This window comes from Mobula birostris, chromosome 13 (genome assembly GCF_030028105.1).
Source record: "Mobula birostris isolate sMobBir1 chromosome 13, sMobBir1.hap1, whole genome shotgun sequence".
In the NCBI taxonomy this organism is placed as follows: domain Eukaryota; kingdom Metazoa; phylum Chordata; class Chondrichthyes; order Myliobatiformes; family Myliobatidae; genus Mobula; species Mobula birostris.
This window is the reverse complement of record NC_092382.1, coordinates 110,312,067-110,331,701: the sequence shown is the minus strand read 5'-3', so window position 1 is coordinate 110,331,701 and position 19,635 is coordinate 110,312,067. Positions and strand designations below refer to the sequence as shown.

General features: G+C 54.3%; 1 protein-coding gene across 6 annotated transcripts; it reads right to left on the bottom strand.

Annotated features, from left to right (window-relative positions):
- Positions 1 to 118: 118 nt before the first annotated feature.
- On the bottom strand, positions 119 to 18,624 carry LOC140207338 (uncharacterized). 6 transcript variants are annotated; one of them, XM_072275874.1, is made up of 11 exons: positions 18,548 to 18,624; positions 17,079 to 17,174; positions 15,435 to 15,551; positions 13,725 to 14,096; positions 8,709 to 8,780; positions 7,240 to 7,335; positions 5,596 to 5,712; positions 3,886 to 4,257; positions 2,189 to 2,331; positions 1,324 to 1,385; positions 119 to 1,021 (listed from the first exon to the last, which is right to left on the bottom strand). In XM_072275874.1, exons 4-11 carry the CDS (start codon positions 14,023 to 14,025, stop codon positions 823 to 825), a joined length of 1,362 nt encoding a protein of 453 aa, XP_072131975.1. In that variant the 5' UTR covers positions 14,026 to 14,096; positions 15,435 to 15,551; positions 17,079 to 17,174; positions 18,548 to 18,624; the 3' UTR covers positions 119 to 822. The 6 variants fall into 6 exon arrangements, with proteins under 6 accessions (XP_072131975.1, XP_072131971.1, XP_072131972.1 ...); XM_072275870.1 differs by lacking the exon at positions 17,079 to 17,174 and having other exon boundaries at positions 15,435 to 16,257; XM_072275871.1 differs by lacking the exon at positions 17,079 to 17,174.
- Between the last annotated feature and the right edge of the window lie 1,011 nt (positions 18,625 to 19,635).

Genomic DNA, 19,635 nt, shown 5'->3' with positions numbered 1-19,635 from the left:
GGGAAATGCCCTGTGCTCATGGGTACCATCGGGGAGGGGTACAGGAGCCGGGAAACTGAACAATTTGCAAACAGTTACTTCTCCTCCGCCATCAGATTGCGAAAGTTCCCTGAACACTTAAACACTCTCTCGGTATTCACCTCCTTGCAGTATTTATTAATTTTCCTAATTTTCGTGTTTTTTACATCTTTGCACCGTACTGAGGTCACGTTGCAGTTGTACAAAAGGTCGGTGAGGCCGCGCTGGGAGTACGGTGTTCAGTTCTGGTCGCGCTGCTGTAGGAAAGATGCCACTGAGCTGGAAAAACTGCAGAGGGAGATTTACGAGGATGGTGCCGGGACTCGAGGTTCTGAGTTATGGAGAGAAGGCAAGAAGGATCGGACTTTGCTCCTTGGAGCGTAAGTATGAAGCCAGGAGAGGCACAGATAGGGTGAATGTGCACAATCTTGTCCCCCTGGGTTGGTGAACTGAGGGCCAGTGCGCACAGAATTGAGGCGAGATTGGGTGGAGGGAACCGAGAGAGGAGAGGCGGAAAAAGGGGTCGGAGGTGGAGAGGAAGGGGCAGAAGCGGAATGAGTTGGGAATAAGAAGGGCAGGGAGAGAAGACGGGTGGAAAGAGGGAATAAATGGGGAAAGAAGGAGAGAGCGGGGCCTGGAGGGGAGAAGAGTAGTTCAGATTGGGAGAGGGGGAGTAGTGGGGACAATGTGGATGCGAGTAGAGGAGGAGAATAGGGTAGCAGGGAGGGGCACAGAGGGTGGGAGGGGATGAAATTATGAGGGTTTCAGAGTGGGGTAGATTGAATGGGGAGAAGAAGGGTGTAGTCACTTGATTGAAGTCGGCCCGACAGGCTGTTGACAGAGACCTTGGATCTCTTCAGGAATATCCGGGTATAAATATGCAGACTTCTCGCAGATAAATCTGTATTCATTTTTGCAATCGTAACTCCATGCGTGCGAGTCGCACTTACTGCAGGTGGCCCATCCATACTTCACCTTGTACAGAAGATAAGAGGCGACGTTCCTATCAGAGGTTAAAACAATTTCAAGAGTCAGCAGACAACCGGTGACCGTCGGCAAACTAATCCGACTCATCTCCCCACAGCCCCATGTCAATTTCTGAACTAATCCCATGATACCCTGCTCTTCCCACAGCGCCGAGTACATCGCCGTATGAATCCCACTGCACCGCTCTCCCCTAAGATCCCGAGTCAGTTCCCAAATTAATCTCACTGCACAACCCTCTCTTGACAACGCTGTGTCAGTCAACAAACTAACCCCACTGACCCACTCCCACATCACAGACCAGGAACAGTCCAAATTCACCTGTTTGCGCATTTTCCAATCCAGTACGCTGTGTATCGAGTGACATCATTGGAAACAAAATTCTGTGAAATTAAATCCCTTCATTAATGTTTAGAACCAGTCTCTCTCAATGCCTGTCCATGTGAAGGGACGGTACAGAGGGGAAACCACCCAGTCCTGACCCCGGGAGTGTGTGATGGGACGGTGCGGAGGGAGATTCACTTTGTGTGTCTGTCCCCGGGAGTTTGTGATGGGAAGGAGCAGAGGGAGATTCACTCTGTGTCTGACCCAGGGAGTGTGTGATTGGATGGTGTTCAGGGAGATTCACTCTGTGTTTGACTCAAGGAGTGAGTGATGGGAAAGTGCGGGGGGATCTTCACTCTGTGTCTGACCCCGGGAGTGTGTGATGGGACGGTGTACAGCGAGATTCACTCTGTGTCTGATGGGACGGTGTGCAGGGAGATTCACTCTGTGTCTGACCCCGGGAGTGTGTGATGGGACAGTGTGGAGGGAGATTCAGTCTGTGTCTGACCCCGGGAGTGTGTGATGAGACGGTGCGGAGAGAGATACACTCTGTGTCTAATCCCGGGAGTGTGTGATGGAACGGCGTTGAGTGAGCTTCTCGGTGACTGACCACGGGACTGTGGACGGGACGGTGTGTAGGGAGCTTCACTTTGTCTCTGATCCCAGTCGTGTTTGATGCAACAGTGTTGAGGGAAATTCACTGTCTCTGTCCCCGGAAGTTTGTGACGGGACGTTGTGGAAGGAGCTTCACCCTGTGTCTCAAACCAGCAGTGTATGGTGAGATGGTGTGAAGGAAACTCCACTGTGCGTCACACCCCGGGAGATCTTTATTGTAGATATCTCTTCCCACGGTAAAACATACCTTTTCCGCGTTTGAATTTATTTCCAGGAGCCTTGCATCAAATTTTGAACAATGTTCCCTCGCTCCATCATAAGATTTTAAGGACATGGATATAAAATAACACCAGCCTTCCTTTTCGGTCCAGTACTGGGGACACGTTTGCTCTGAAACTCAGGAACAGGAAACAGTGAATCTCCCTCCATTAATCCCGTTGCGCCGACTCGGATAAGAAAAAGTCAATGTCCCTCCGCACCGTCCCATTGCACACTCCCCCGGTCAAACACAGAATGAATCTCCCTCCACACCGTCCCGTCACACACTCCCGGGGTCAGACACACAGAGTGAATCTCCCTCCACACCGTCCCGTCACACACTCCCGGGGTCAGACACAGAGTGAATCTCCCTCCACACCTTCCCATCACACACTCAAGAGGTCAGACACAGAGTGAATCTCACAGCGCACCGTCCCATCACACACTCCCGGGGTCAGACACAGAGTGAATCTCACAGCGCACCGTCCCATCACACACTCCCGGGGTCAGACACAGAGTGACCCTCCCTCCACACCTTCCCATCACACACTCCCGAGGTCAGACACAGAGTGAATCTCCCTCCACACCGTCCGGTCACACACTCCCGGGGTCAGACACAGAGTGAATCTCCCTCCACACCTTCCCATCACACACTCCCGAGGTCAGACACAGAGTGAATCTCACAGCGCACCGTCCCATCACACACTCCCGGGGTCAGACACAGAGTGACCCTCCCTCCACACCTTCCCATCACACACTCCCGAGGTCAGACACAGAGTGAATCTCCCTCCACACCGTCCCGTCACACACTCCCGGGGTCAGACACAGAGTGAATCTCCCTCCACACCTTCCCATCACACACTCCCGAGGTCAGACACAGAGTGAATCTCCCTCCACACCGTCCCGTCACACACTCCCGGGGTCAGACACAGAGTGAATCTCCCTCCACACCTTCCCATCACACACTCCCGAGGTCAGACACAGAGTGAATCTCACAGCGCACCGTCCCATCACACACTCCCGGGGTCAGACACAGAGTGACCCTCCCTCCACACCTTCCCATCACACACTCCCGAGGTCAGACACAGAGTCAGGCTCCCTCCACACCGTCCCATCACACACTCCCCTGGTGAAACACAGATTGGATCTCCCAGCGCATCGTCCCATCACACACGTCTGGGGTCAGGCACAGAGTAAAGCTCCCTCCACTCCGGCTCATCACACACTTCTGGGATCAGACAGAGAGCGAAGCCCGCTTCGTCCGAGCTACCAAAGAGATCTGATGTCAAACGCAGAGTGAAGCCTCTTATGCATCATCTCTTCACACAGTCAGGATCCGACGCAGAGTCAAGTTCTGTCCGACATGCGCATCACGCACTCCCGGGGTCAGACACTAGATGTCGCTCCCTTCGGACTGTCCCGTCACACACTCCTGGGGTCAGACACTAGATGTCGCTCCCGCCAGACTGCCCCATCACACTTTCTACAGTCAGAGACAGACTGAAGCTCCCTCCACCCCGTCCCATCACACCATCCCAGGAACAGGCACAGAATGAAATTCACTCCACACTGTCCCATCACACTCTCCCGGGGCAAGAGATGGAGTGAAGCTCTCCACTTCCTCCCTCCCCTTCTCTCACCCCCCCCTGTGATGAGGAGGAGGATTACGGGGGGATGTCGTCTCACCTCTTCTCCTGTTGAGGTACTGGCAAATCTGATCTTTGGTTTCGGTGATGATTCTGTACTTTGTTTCGAGCTGATTGCATTCATGGCGGAGATCGGTGTGTGTTTGATTCAGCTCTGAGAGTTCGGAGTTGAGGATGGTAATGTTGTTTTCGAGATTGGAGAGGTTGTTGTTGAGGGTGGAAATATTCTTTAGACAGTTTCTCTGGGAGAGTTCCAGGCGGGAGTGTTCAAATGTCCTGGATTTAAGGGTTGAGTTCAGCTCATGGACTTGCTGTTGATATTGGCGTTGGGTCCTGTTCATCTCCTGATGTTGTTCCCAAAGTCTCCGGTAGTTTCGGTTGGAGGTGATCAGAGACTGACGAGTCTGTGATACTGAGAGTGATAGTAAGGGGTGTGTCAGTGACACGGTGTGAGGTGTGTCGGTGTCACAGTGAATTGTGCGTCTGTGTCAGATGAGGGTAGATTCTGTGTCACAGTGAGAAGCGTGTCTGTGACAAGGTCCGAGGAGTGTCGCTTTCACGGTGTGGGGGTCATACTGAGGTGCGTGTCGGTGTCATAGTGACGGGCGTGTCTGTGTCACAGTGAGGGCTGTGTGGGTGTTACAGTAAGGGGTGTGTGGGTGTCACAGTGAGGGGCCTGTCGGTGTCACAGTGAGGGCCTGTCTGTGACACGGTATAGGGAGTGTCAGAGTCAGAGTGAGGGGTGTGTGGCTGTCACAGTGATAGGCCTCTCTATGGCACAGTTTGTTGAATGTTGGTGTCACAATGAGAGTCCTGTCGGTGTCAAGGTGAGTGGTCTATCGGTATCACAGTGAGGGGCTTGACTGTGTCACGGTGTGGAGAGTGGCGCTGTCACGCAGAGGGGTGTATCAGTGTCACGGAGAGGGTTGTGTCGATGTCACAGTGATGGGTGTGTTGCTGTCACAGAGAGGGTTTGTCGGTGTCACGCAGAGGGGTGCGTCAGTGTTACAGTGAGGACTGTGTGGGTGTCACAGTGAGCGGTGTATCAGGGTGACGGAGAGGGTAGTGTTGGTGTCACAGTGAACGGAGTGTCAGTGTTTCGGTGTGGGGTGTGTAAGTGTCAAGGTGAAGAGAGCGTCGAAGTCACAGAGTGAGGGAGTGTCGGTGTCACAGTGATGTAGAGTGTCCGTGACACGGTGAAAGGCGTGACGATGTCACGGTGGGGGGCCTGTCGGTGTCACAGTGAGGGTCGTGACGATGTCCCTGTGAGAGGAGTGTCAGTGTAACGGTGTGGGGTGTATAAGTGTCACGGTGAGGGGGGTGTTGGTGTAATGGTGTGGGCTGGACGGTGTCACGGTGTTGGGGGTGTCGGTGTCACAGTGTGGGGAATGTTGTTGTCACGGAGAGGGAAGTGTCGGTGTCAGGGAGCTGTGTCGGTGTCACGGTGAGGGGTTTTTCGGTTTTACGGTGAGTCTACTGTCGTGCACCGTGTGCCGGTACTGTTATAATAATGTTAAGGGTCTTCTCTATGCTACATTGAGGATAACGTCTGTGTCACGGTAAGGGGCGTGTCGCTGACATAGTGAGGGTCGTGTCAGTGTCACGGTGTGGAACGTGTCGTTGTCACGGTGAAGATCGCAGCGGCGTCACTGTGAGGGGAGATTCTGTGTCACTGTGAACTTTTGCGCAAACATTTCATCCCACTCTGTTTGTTTATGGTCTGACACCACCCGGAGCCCATTCGACTCACCAAAGATCGAGAGCCCGGCCACTATCGCGATAAGGGCGCAGGTAACGAGGCAGAGTAGGCAGATCTTACGGTGCGATCTATTTCCGAAGTTCTCTTTCGACTCCTGTTTATGCGGACCTGTGGAGAGACCATTCAGCGTGTGTGTGAATTCCACCGTGACCACCACTAGTGCTCCCTCCCACCCTCCATCCGCACTCTCTCCTACCACCACAATCACCCCTCCCTCTCTCAATCACATCTACTGTAGCCGTCATCGCTGATGGTCCAAATTCCGTGACTTGGGAAAGGCTGACTGGTGTCTGACGCGTTCCAGAGATCAGTCAGATCTCCCCTGAGCCTCCTCCGCTACAGAGGAAGCCACCCAGGTGTCCGACCTCTCGTTGGCATCGAATCCGAGCAGCGTCCTGTTACACCTCTCTGGTGGGATACCCAACGCCCTGACATCCTTCCGATAATGTGGTCACCGGAACTGTAGACAAAACACCTGATTCACACTAAATAGTGAGTTTGGTAAAATTGCAACATAACTCCCTGACATTTGTACTCAATGCCCCGACTATTAAAGGCAAGAATGTCTCTATTATGTTTCTCTGTTTCTATGTTTCAACACTGCTTAGGGTGTAGGCTTGGCCAGTGTGTCACTTCTTTCATTTGACCGACTAAGGTGCAATATTTTAGGTTTGTCCGAGTTTAGCTCCATCTTCCCGGTCTCCAAACCATATCCGTAACTGATCTACGTCCCAATGAATTATTTGCCAGTCTTGTCTGCTCTCCACAGCACCACCTGTCGGCGGATCATCTGTAAACCTACCAACGCACGCATCTACAATTTAATTCAGATTATTTATATACATTTAAGAGCCGAGAGGTAATGTTACAGTTATATAAGACTCTGGTCTGACCCCACTTGGAGCACTGTGCTCAGTTCTGGTCGCCTCACCACAGGAAAGACGTGGAAACAATAGAAAAGGTGCAGAGGTTACAGGACGTTGCCTGGATTGGGGACATGCTTTATGAGAATAGGTTGAGTGAACACAACCTTTTCTCCTTGGAGGGGCGGAGGATGAGTGGTGACTTGACAAAGGTGTACAAGTTAATGAGAGCTATTGATCGTGTGGATAGTCAGAGGCTTATCCCCAGGGCTGAAATGGCTAACACGAGAGGGCATAGATTTAAAGTACTTGGAAGTAAGTACAGAGGAGATGTCGGGGTACATTTTTTACACAGAGAGTGGTGAGTGCGTGGTGCCGGCGGCGGTGGTGGAGGCGGAATCTATAGGGCCTTTTAAGAGACTCGTGGATGGCGACACGGAGCTTAGAAAAATAGTGGGCTATGGGTAAACCAGGTAGTTCTAAGGTAAGGATATGTTCGGCGCAGCTTTCTTGGCCGATGGGCCTGTATTGTGACGTGTGTTTTCTACGTTTCTATGTTTCTAACGCACCCATTTACAATTTCGTCCAGGTCATTGATGCATATTACAGACAGGGATTTAACTGGGGAGCCGAGTAATAAACTTTTATTACCCAGATGGTGGTCAGTCTGTGGAAACGAGCTGACAGAGGAAACAGATGCATCAGAAACTTGGTCACTTGGGTGAATGACACGTGATCACTCCAACATGACGTAATCCCTGCGAACCCTGACCTGTTTGTGCAGTGGTTGGCAACCCGCCGGGTCTCGAGGAAATGGGCGGATCTTCGCCCTTATCGATGCGGGGTTCCTCTTTCCGAAAGTTCAGCTCTGAGTAGGTGGCGTTCAGACCGGCGGGGAGAGAGAGTCGGACAGGCAGATTAGGAAGAGAGTGAGAGCGGTAGAAAATGGGGGCGGGTGTCGGAGACAGAGAGAAGAGAGGGGGAGAAAAAAGAGGAAGAGGTGCCAGTGAGGGGGAGACAGGTGGTTAGACAGCAAGAGAAAGGTGGGAGAAGGAGGAGAGACACGGGCAGGCAGAAGAGGAGAGCGATGGACGGTATGGGGTAGACAGCGATAGGGGCGATGCAACACTCAAAACACGCTGGAGGAACTCAGCAGGTCGGGCAGCATCCGCGGAAAAGATCGGTCGACGTTTCGGGCCGGAACCCTTCGAAGATGCGACACACAAAATGGGAGGGAGAACGTGGAGAGAAAGGTGGAGACACAGTGGGAGAGAGAGGTGAGAGTCGGGAACAATGAGATGACAGAGAGAGGTATGAGAGAGCGCGAAAGAGAGGGGGATTGAGAAGGGTGAGTGAGAGGAAGAGAAAAATGGGAGAGGGATGAGGAAGGGATTTTGACAGAGAGAGGAAAGAGCGAAGGGTGAGAGCGTCGGGGGAAGGAATGGAGGCTTGGATAGAGAGGGAATGGAGGCTTGGATAGAGAGGAAATGAAGGCGCAAGGGGAGATGAGCGGCAAATTTAGGGACAGAGAGAGGTGGGAAGGCCGGGAGGGGTGGACGGGGGGAGAGAGTGAGCAAAGAGAGACGGGAAGATCGCGAGGGGGAGACCGAGAGTGCGAAAGCCGGTGACTTTGATAGAGGAGAGACGGGAGGGAGACGGGGCAATGAGAGACGGTGAAGAAAATGGGTCAGTGGGACACAGCAGCTAAAACAGGGAGAGAGGAGGGGAGAAAGGGAAAGAGCGGGGGAGAAGAGAGGGTGGGAGGAGGTGAGGGAAGGGAGAGAAGGAAAAAGAGGGAGAAGAGAGTGGGGTTAAGAAAAGGGAGAAAGTGGTTAAGGCTTTAGACCGCGCTCCCCCCTCACCGTCTCTCCCACTGTGTCCCTCCTCACCAACACGGCGTGCACTCATCTCCGCCTCCTCACCACCACCCCTCCGCCCCCCGACCCCCCGCCAAGAGAGCTTGCTCTTCATTGCCCCTTTCTCCACACGGCACATCCAATGATATCTCTCCTCACCGACCCTCCCACAGCACTCTCGCCTCAAACTAACCAATGGCGCTCCCTCAGTTCCGCCCCTTACTCAAACATTACCACCCCCAAACCATCCTCTCTCCCACGCGTTCCCTCCGTCCGATGCTCAAACAGGGAATCATTCGGGTCAGCTGTGCTTTTGCCCTGAGAACTCTCGACAGGATCGGACACATGAACTGAACACGGTCAAACCAACAAAGATAAAACTGACCTCCATCTGTCCGGATCCGCGGCGCCGAGAGGGTCTTGACATTCAGTTCCGCGTACGATACATCAGGTTCAGCTGGGGACGGAACAGAGAGAAGTTGAAACAGGCTGAGGCTCCCTCCACACCGTCCCATCACACACTCCCGGGGTCAGACACAGAGTGAATCACATTCCACACCGTCCCACCACAAACTACTGGGGTCAGACACAGAGTGAATCACCTTCCACACCGTCCCATCACACACTCCCGGGGTCAGACACAGAGTGAATTTCCCTCCACACCGTTCAGTCGCACACTCCCGGGGTCAGACACAGAGTGAATCTCCCTCCACACCGTCCCATCACACACTCCCGGGGTCAGACACAGAGTGAAAAACATTCCACACCGTCCCACCACAAACTCCTGGGGTCAGACACAGAGTGAATCTCCCTCCACACCGTCCCATCACACACTCCCGGGGTCAGACACAGAGAAAATCTCCCTCCACACCGTCCCATCACACACTCCGGGGTCAGACACAGAGTGAATCACATTCCACACCGTCCCACCACAAACTCCTGGGGTCAGACACAGAGTGAATCACCTTCCACACCGTCCCATCACACACTCCCGGGGTCAGACACAGAGTGAATCTCCCTCCACACCGTTCAGTCACACACACCCGGGGTCAGACACAGAGTGAATCTCCCTCCACACCGTCCCATCACACACTCCCGGGGTCAGACACAGAGTAAATCTCCCTCCACACCGTCCCATCACACACTCCCGGGGTCAGACACAGAGTGAATCTCCCTCCACACCGTCCCATCACACACTCCCGGGGTCAGACACAGAGTGAATCTCCCTCCACACCGTCCCATCACACACTCCCGGGGTCAGTCACAGAGTGAATCTCCCTCCACACCGTCCCATCACACACTCCCGGGGTCAGTCACAGAGTGAATCTCCCTCCACACCGTCCCATCACACACTCCCGGGGTCAGACACAGAGTGAATCTCCCTCCACACCGTCCCATCACAAACTCCCGGGGTCAGACACAGAGTGAATCACATTCCACACCGTCCCATCACACACTCCCGGGGTCAGACACAGAGTGAATCTCCCTCCACACCGTCCCATCACACACTCCGGGGTCAGACACAGAGTGAATCTCCCTCCACACCGTCCCATCACACACTCCCGGGGTCAGACACAGAGTGAATCTCCCTCCACACCTTCCCATCACACACTCCCGGGGTCAGACACAGAGTGAATCTCCCTCCACACCGTCCCATCACACACTCCCGGGGTCAGACACTGAGTGAATTTCCCTCCACACCGTTCAGTCACACACTCCCGGGGTCAGACACAGAGTGAATCTCCCTCCACGCCGTCCCATCACACACTCCCGGGGTCAGACACAGAGTGAATCTCCCTCCACACCGTCCCATCACACACTCCCGGGGTCAGACACAGAGTGAATCACCTTCCACACCGTCCCACCACAAACTCCTGGGGTCAGACACAGAGTGAATCACCTTCCACACCGTCCCATCACACACTCCCGGGGTCAGACACAGAGTGAATCTCCCTCCATACCGTTCAGTCACACACTCCCGGGGTCAGACACAGAGTGAATCTCCCTCCACACCGTCCCATCACACACTCCCGGGGTCAGAGACAGAGTGAATCTCCCTCTACACCGACCCATCACACACTCCGGGGTCAGACACAGAGTGAATCTCACTCCACACCGTCCCATCACACACCCCCGGGGTCAGACACAGAGTGAATCTCCCTCCACACCGTCCCATCACACACTCCCGGGGTCAGTCACAGAGTGAATCTCTCTCCACACCGTCCCATCACACACTCCCGGGGTCAGACACAGAGTGAATCTCCCTCCACACCGTCCCATCACACACTCCCGGGGTCAGACACAGAGTGAATCACATTCCACACCGTCCCACAACACACTCCCGGGGTCAGAGACACAGAGTGAATCTCCCTCCACACCGTCCCATCACACACTCCCGGGGTCAGACACAGAGTGAATCTCCCTCCACACCTTCCCATCACACAGTCCCGGGGTCAGACACAGAGTGAATCTCCCTCCACACCGTCGCATCACACACTCCCGGGGTCAGACACTGAGTGAATTTCCCTCCACACCGTTCAGTCACACACTCCCGGGTCAGACACAGAGTGAATCTCCCTCCACGCCGTCCCATCACACACTCCCGGGGTCAGACACAGAGTGAATCTCCCTCCACACCGTCCCATCACACACTCCCGGGGTCAGACACAGAGTGAATCACCTTCCACACCGTCCCACCACAAACTCCTGGGGTCAGACACAGAGTGAATCACCTTCCACACCGTCCCATCACACACTCCCGGGGTCAGACACAGAGTGAATCTCCCTCCACACCGTCCCATCACACACTCCCGGGGTCAGACACAGAGTGAATCTCCCTCTACACCGTCCCATCACACACTCCCGGGGTCAGACACAGAGTGAATCTCACTCCACACCGTCCCATCACACACCCCCGGGGTCAGACACAGAGTGAATCTCCCTCCACACCGTCCCATCACACACTCCCGGGGTCAGTCACAGAGTGAATCTCTCTCCACACCGTCCCATCACACACTCCCGGGGTCAGACACAGAGTGAATCTCCCTCCACACCGTCCCATCACACACTCCCGGGGTCAGACACAGAGTGAATCACATTCCACACCGTCCCACAACACACTCCCGGGGTCAGAGACACAGAGTGAATCTCCCTCCACACCGTCCCATCACACTCTCCCGGGGTCAGACACAGACTGAATCTCCCTCCACACCGTCCCATCACACACTCCCGGGTCAGACACAGAGTGAATCACATTCCACACCGTCCCATCACACACTCCCGGGGTCAGACACAGAGTGAATCTCCCTCCACACCGTCCCATCACACACTCCCGGGATCAGACACAGAGTGAATCTCCCTCCACACCGTTCCATCACACGCTCCCGGGGTCAGACACAGAGTGAATCTCCCTCCGCACCGTCCCATCACACACTCCCGTGGTCAGACACAGAGTGAATCTCCCTCCGCACCGTCCCATCACACACTCCCGGAGTCAGACACAGAGTGAATCACATTCCACACCGTCCAAACACAAACTCCTGGGGTCAGACACAGAGTGAGTCACCTTCCACACCGTCCCATCACACATTCCCGGGGTCAGACACAGAGTGAATCTCCCTCCACACCGTTCAGTCACACATTCCCGGGGACAGACACAGAGTGAATCACCTTCCACACCGTCCCATCACACATTCCCGGTGTCAGACACAGGATGAGTCTCCCTCCACACCGTCCCATCACACACTCCCGGGGTCAGACACAGAGTGAATCACATTCCACACCGCCCCACCACAAACTCCTGGGGTCAGACACAGAGTGAATCACCTTCCACACCGTCCCATCACACATTCCCGGGGTCAGACACAGGATGAGTCTCCCTCCACACCGTCCCATCACACACTCCCGGGGTCAGACACAGAGTGAATCACATTCCACACCGTCCCACCACAAACTCCTGGGGTCAGACACAGAGTGAATCACCTTCCACACCGTCCCATCACACATTCCCGGGGTCAGACACAGGATTAGTCTCCCTCCACACCGTCCCATTGCACATCCCGGGGTCAGACACAGAGTGAATCTCCTTCCACACCGTCCGATCACACACTGCCCGGGTGAGACACAGGATGAGTCTCCCTCCACACCGTCCCATCACACACTCCTGGGGTCAGACACAGAGTGAATCACCTTCCACACCGTCCCATCACACGCTCCCGTGGTCAGACACGCAGTCAATCACCTTCCACACCGTCCCATCGCACACTCCCGGGGTCAGACACAGAGTGAATCTCCCTCCACACCGTCCCATCACACACTCCCGGGGTGAGACACAGAGTGAATCTCCCTCCACACCGTCCCATCACACACTCCCGGGGTCAGACACAGAGTGAATCACATTCCACACCATCCCACCACAAACTCCTGGGGTCAGACACAGAGTGAATCACCTTCCACACCGTCCCATCACACACTCCCGGGGTCAGACACAGAGTGAATCTCCCTCCACACCGTTCAGTCACACACTCCCGGGGTGAGACACAGAGTGAATCTCCCTCCACACCGTCCCATCACAAACTCCCGGGGTCAGACACAGTGTGAATCTCCCTCCACACCGTCCCATCACACACTCTCGGGGTCAGACACAGAGTGAATCTCCCTCCACACCGTCCCATCACACACTCCCGGGTTCAGACACAGAGTGAATCTCCCTCCACACCTTCCCATCACACACTCCCGGGGTCAGTCACAGAGTGAATCTCCCTCCACACTGTCCCATCACACACTCCCGGGGTGAGACACAGAGTGAATCTCCCTCCACACCGTCCCATCACACACTCCCCTGGTGAAACACAGATTGGATCTCCCAGCGCATCGTCCCATCACACACGTCTGGGGTCAGGCACAGAGTAAAGCTCCCTCCACTCCGGCTCATCACACACTTCTGGGATCAGACAGAGAGCGAAGCCCGCTTCGTCCGAGCTACCAAAGAGATCTGATGTCAAACGCAGAGTGAAGCCTCTTATGCATCATCTCTTCACACAGTCAGGATCCGACGCAGAGTCAAGTTCTGTCCGACATGCGCATCACGCACTCCCGGGGTCAGACACTAGATGTCGCTCCCTTCGGACTGTCCCGTCACACACTCCTGGGGTCAGACACTAGATGTCGCTCCCGCCAGACTGCCCCATCACACTTTCTACAGTCAGAGACAGACTGAAGCTCCCTCCACCCCGTCCCATCACACCATCCCAGGAACAGGCACAGAATGAAATTCACTCCACACTGTCCCATCACACTCTCCCGGGGCAAGAGATGGAGTGAAGCTCTCCACTTCCTCCCTCCCCTTCTCTCACCCCCCCCCTGTGATGAGGAGGAGGATTACGGGGGGATGTCGTCTCACCTCTTCTCCTGTTGAGGTACTGGCAAATCTGATCTTTGGTTTCGGTGATGATTCTGTACTTTGTTTCGAGCTGATTGCATTCATGGCGGAGATCGGTGTGTGTTTGATTCAGCTCTGAGAGTTCGGAGTTGAGGATGGTAATGTTGTTTTCGAGATTGGAGAGGTTGTTGTTGAGGGTGGAAATATTCTTTAGACAGTTTCTCTGGGAGAGTTCCAGGCGGGAGTGTTCAAATGTCCTGGATTTAAGGGTTGAGTTCAGCTCATGGACTTGCTGTTGATATTGGCGTTGGGTCCTGTTCATCTCCTGATGTTGTTCCCAAAGTCTCCGGTAGTTTCGGTTGGAGGTGATCAGAGACTGACGAGTCTGTGATACTGAGAGTGATAGTAAGGGGTGTGTCAGTGACACGGTGTGAGGTGTGTCGGTGTCACAGTGAATTGTGTGTCTGTGTCAGATGAGGGTAGATTTTGTGTCACAGTGAGAAGCGTATCTGTGACAAGGTCCGAGGAGTGTCGCTTTCACGGTGTGGGGGTCATACTGAGGTGCGTGTCGGTGTCATAGTGACGGGCGTGTCTGTGTCACAGTGAGGGCTGTGTGGGTGTTACAGTAAGGGGTGTGTGGGTGTCACAGTGAGGGGCCTGTCGGTGTCACAGTGAGGGCCTGTCTGTGACACGGTATAGGGAGTGTCAGAGTCAGAGTGAGGGGTGTGTGGCTGTCACAGTGATAGGCCTCTCTATGGCACAGTTTGTTGAATGTTGGTGTCACAATGAGAGTCCTGTCGGTGTCAAGGTGAGTGGTCTATCGGTATCACAGTGAGGGGCTTGACTGTGTCACGGTGTGGAGAGTAGCGCTGTCACGCAGAGGGGTGTATCAGTGTCACGGAGAGGGTTGTGTCGATGTCACAGTGATGGGTGTGTTGCTGTCACAGAGAGGGTTTGTCGGTGTCACGCAGAGGGGTGCGTCAGTGTTACAGTGAGGACTGTGTGGGTGTCACAGTGAGCGGTGTATCAGGGTGACGGAGAGGGTAGTGTTGGTGTCACAGTGAACGGAGTGTCAGTGTTTCGGTGTGGGGTGTGTAAGTGTCAAGGTGAAGAGAGCGTCGAAGTCACAGAGTGAGGGAGTGTCGGTGTCACAGTGATGTAGAGTGTCCGTGACACGGTGAAAGGCGTGACGATGTCACGGTGGGGGGCCTGTCGGTGTCACAGTGAGGGTCGTGACGATGTCCCTGTGAGAGGAGTGTCAGTGTAACGGTGTGGGGTGTATAAGTGTCACGGTGAGGGGGGTGTTGGTGTAATGGTGTGGGCTGGACGGTGTCACGGTGTTGGGGGTGTCGGTGTCACAGTGTGGGGAATGTTGTTGTCACGGAGAGGGAAGTGTCGGTGTCAGGGAGCTGTGTCGGTGTCACGGTGAGGGGTTTTTCGGTTTTACGGTGAGTCTACTGTCGTGCACCGTGTGCCGGTACTGTTATAATAATGTTAAGGGTCTTCTCTATGCTACATTGAGGATAACGTCTGTGTCACGGTAAGGGGCGTGTCGCTGACATAGTGAGGGTCGTGTCAGTGTCACGGTGTGGAACGTGTCGTTGTCACGGTGAAGATCGCAGCGGCGTCACTGTGAGGGGAGATTCTGTGTCACTGTGAACTTTTGCGCAAACATTTCATCCCACTCTGTTTGTTTATGGTCTGACACCACCCGGAGCCCATTCGACTCACCAAAGATCGAGAGCCCGGCCACTATCGCGATAAGGGCGCAGGTAACGAGGCAGAGTAGGCAGATCTTACGGTGCGATCTATTTCCGAAGTTCTCTTTCGACTCCTGTTTATGCGGACCTGTGGAGAGACCATTCAGCGTGTGTGTGAATTCCACCGTGACCACCACTAGTGCTCCCTCCCACCCTCCATCCGCACTCTCTCCTACCACCACAATCACCCCTCCCTCTCTCAATCACATCTACTGTAGCCGTCATCGCTGATGGTCCAAATTCCGTGACTTGGGAAAGGCTGACTGGTGTCTGACGCGTTCCAGAGATCAGTCAGATCTCCCCTGAGCCTCCTCCGCTACAGAGGAAGCCACCCAGGTGTCCGACCTCTCGTTGGCATCGAATCCGAGCAGCGTCCTGTTACACCTCTCTGGTGGGATACCCAACGCCCTGACATCCTTCCGATAATGTGGTCACCGGAACTGTAGACAAAACACCTGATTCACACTAAATAGTGAGTTTGGTAAAATTGCAACATAACTCCCTGACATTTGTACTCAATGCCCCGACTATTAAAGGCAAGAATGTCTCTATTATGTTTCTCTGTTTCTATGTTTCAACACTGCTTAGGGTGTAGGCTTGGCCAGTGTGTCACTTCTTTCATTTGACCGACTAAGGTGCAATATTTTAGGTTTGTCCGAGTTTAGCTCCATCTTCCCGGTCTCCAAACCATATCCGTAACTGATCTACGTCCCAATGAATTATTTACCAGTCTTGTCTGCTCTCCACAGCACCACCTGTCGGCGGATCATCTGTAAACCTACCAACGCACGCATCTACAATTTAATTCAGATTATTTATATACATTTAAGAGCCGAGAGGTAATGTTACAGTTATATAAGACTCTGGTCTGACCCCACTTGGAGCACTGTGCTCAGTTCTGGTCGCCTCACCACAGGAAAGACGTGGAAACAATAGAAAAGGTGCAGAGGTTACAGGACGTTGCCTGGATTGGGGACATGCTTTATGAGAATAGGTTGAGTGAACACAACCTTTTCTCCTTGGAGGGGCGGAGGATGAGTGGTGACTTGACAAAGGTGTACAAGTTAATGAGAGCTATTGATCGTGTGGATAGTCAGAGGCTTATCCCCAGGGCTGAAATGGCTAACACGAGAGGGCATAGATTTAAAGTACTTGGAAGTAAGTACAGAGGAGATGTCGGGGTACATTTTTTACACAGAGAGTGGTGAGTGCGTGGTGCCGGCGGCGGTGGTGGAGGCGGAATCTATAGGGCCTTTTAAGAGACTCGTGGATGGCGACACGGAGCTTAGAAAAATAGTGGGCTATGGGTAAACCAGGTAGTTCTAAGGTAAGGATATGTTCGGCGCAGCTTTCTTGGCCGATGGGCCTGTATTGTGACGTGTGTTTTCTACGTTTCTATGTTTCTAACGCACCCATTTACAATTTCGTCCAGGTCATTGATGCATATTACAGACAGGGATTTAACTGGGGAGCCGAGTAATAAACTTTTATTACCCAGATGGTGGTCAGTCTGTGGAAACGAGCTGACAGAGGAAACAGATGCATCAGAAACTTGGTCACTTGGGTGAATGACACGTGATCACTCCAACATGACGTAATCCCTGCGAACCCTGACCTGTTTGTGCAGTGGTTGGCAACCCGCCGGGTCTCGAGGAAATGGGCGGATCTTCGCCCTTATCGATGCGGGGTTCCTCTTTCCGAAAGTTCAGCTCTGAGTAGGTGGCGTTCAGACCGGCGGGGAGAGAGAGTCGGACAGGCAGATTAGGAAGAGAGTGAGAGCGGTAGAAAATGGGGGCGGGTGTCGGAGACAGAGAGAAGAGAGGGGGAGAAAAAAGAGGAAGAGGTGCCAGTGAGGGGGAGACAGGTGGTTAGACAGCAAGAGAAAGGTGGGAGAAGGAGGAGAGACACGGGCAGGCAGAAGAGGAGAGCGATGGACGGTATGGGGTAGACAGCGATAGGGGCGATGCAACACTCAAAACACGCTGGAGGAACTCAGCAGGTCGGGCAGCATCCGCGGAAAAGATCGGTCGACGTTTCGGGCCGGAACCCTTCGAAGATGCGACACACAAAATGGGAGGGAGAACGTGGAGAGAAAGGTGGAGACACAGTGGGAGAGAGAGGTGAGAGTCGGGAACAATGAGATGACAGAGAGAGGTATGAGAGAGCGCGAAAGAGAGGGGGATTGAGAAGGGTGAGTGAGAGGAAGAGAAAAATGGGAGAGGGATGAGGAAGGGATTTTGACAGAGAGAGGAAAGAGCGAAGGGTGAGAGCGTCGGGGGAAGGAATGGAGGCTTGGATAGAGAGGGAATGGAGGCTTGGATAGAGAGGAAATGAAGGCGCAAGGGGAGATGAGCGGCAAATTTAGGGACAGAGAGAGGTGGGAAGGCCGGGAGGGGTGGACGGGGGGAGAGAGTGAGCAAAGAGAGACGGGAAGATCGCGAGGGGGAGACCGAGAGTGCGAAAGCCGGTGACTTTGATAGAGGAGAGACGGGAGGGAGACGGGGCAATGAGAGACGGTGAAGAAAATGGGTCAGTGGGACACAGCAGCTAAAACAGGGAGAGAGGAGGGGAGAAAGGGAAAGAGCGGGGGAGAAGAGAGGGTGGGAGGAGGTGAGGGAAGGGAGAGAAGGAAAAAGAGGGAGAAGAGAGTGGGGTTAAGAAAAGGGAGAAAGTGGTTAAGGCTTTAGACCGCGCTCCCCCCTCACCGTCTCTCCCACTGTGTCCCTCCTCACCAACACGGCGTGCACTCATCTCCGCCTCCTCACCACCACCCCTCCGCCCCCCGACCCCCCGCCAAGAGAGCTTGCTCTTCATTGCCCCTTTCTCCACACGGCACATCCAATGATATCTCTCCTCACCGACCCTCCCACAGCACTCTCGCCTCAAACTAACCAATGGCGCTCCCTCAGTTCCGCCCCTTACTCAAACATTACCACCCCCAAACCATCCTCTCTCCCACGCGTTCCCTCCGTCCGATGCTCAAACAGGGAATCATTCGGGTCAGCTGTGCTTTTGCCCTGAGAACTCTCGACAGGATCGGACACATGAACTGAACACGGTCAAACCAACAAAGATAAAACTGACCTCCATCTGTCCGGATCCGCGGCGCCGAGAGGGTCTTGACATTCAGTTCCGCGTACGATACATCAGGTTCAGCTGGGGACGGAACAGAGAGAAGTTGAAACAGGCTGAGGCTCCCTCCACACCGTCCCATCACACACTCCCGGGGTCAGACACAGAGTGAATCACATTCCACACCGTCCCACCACAAACTACTGGGGTCAGACACAGAGTGAATCACCTTCCACACCGTCCCATCACACACTCCCGGGGTCAGACACAGAGTGAATTTCCCTCCACACCGTTCAGTCGCACACTCCCGGGGTCAGACACAGAGTGAATCTCCCTCCACACCGTCCCATCACACACTCCCGGGGTCAGACACAGAGTGAAAAACATTCCACACCGTCCCACCACAAACTCCTGGGGTCAGACACAGAGTGAATCTCCCTCCACACCGTCCCATCACACACTCCCGGGGTCAGACACAGAGAAAATCTCCCTCCACACCGTCCCATCACACACTCCCGGGGTCAGACACAGAGTGAATCACATTCCACACCGTCCCACCACAAACTCCTGGGTCAGACACAGAGTGAATCACCTTCCACACCGTCCCATCACACACTCCCGGGGTCAGACACAGAGTGAATCTCCCTCCACACCGTTCAGTCACACACACCCGGGGTCAGACACAGAGTGAATCTCCCTCCACACCGTCCCATCACACACTCCCGGGGTCAGACACAGAGTAAATCTCCCTCCACACCGTCCCATCACACACTCCCGGGGTCAGACACAGAGTGAATCTCCCTCCACACCGTCCCATCACACACTCCCGGGGTCAGACACAGAGTGAATCTCCCTCCACACCGTCCCATCACACACTCCCGGGGTCAGTCACAGAGTGAATCTCCCTCCACACCGTCCCATCACACACTCCCGGGGTCAGTCACAGAGTGAATCTCCCTCCACACCGTCCCATCACACACTCCCGGGGTCAGACACAGAGTGAATCTCCCTCCACACCGTCCCATCACACACTCCCGGGGTCAGACACAGAGTGAATCACATTCCACACCGTCCCATCACACACTCCCGGGGTCAGACAC

Coding starts and splice junctions, on each gene's coding strand:
- LOC140207338 (XM_072275874.1), bottom strand. CDS start 14,025: ATGAACAGGACCCAACGCCAATATCAACAGCAAGTCCATGAGCTGAAC. Junction 8,781..13,724: donor GTACCTCAACAGGAGAAGAG/GTGAGACGACAT, acceptor TTCCGTCCCCAG/CTGAACCTGATGTATCGTAC. Junction 1,386..2,188: donor TAAATTCAAACGCGGAAAAG/GTATGTTTTACC, acceptor TTAATTTCACAG/AATTTTGTTTCCAATGATGT.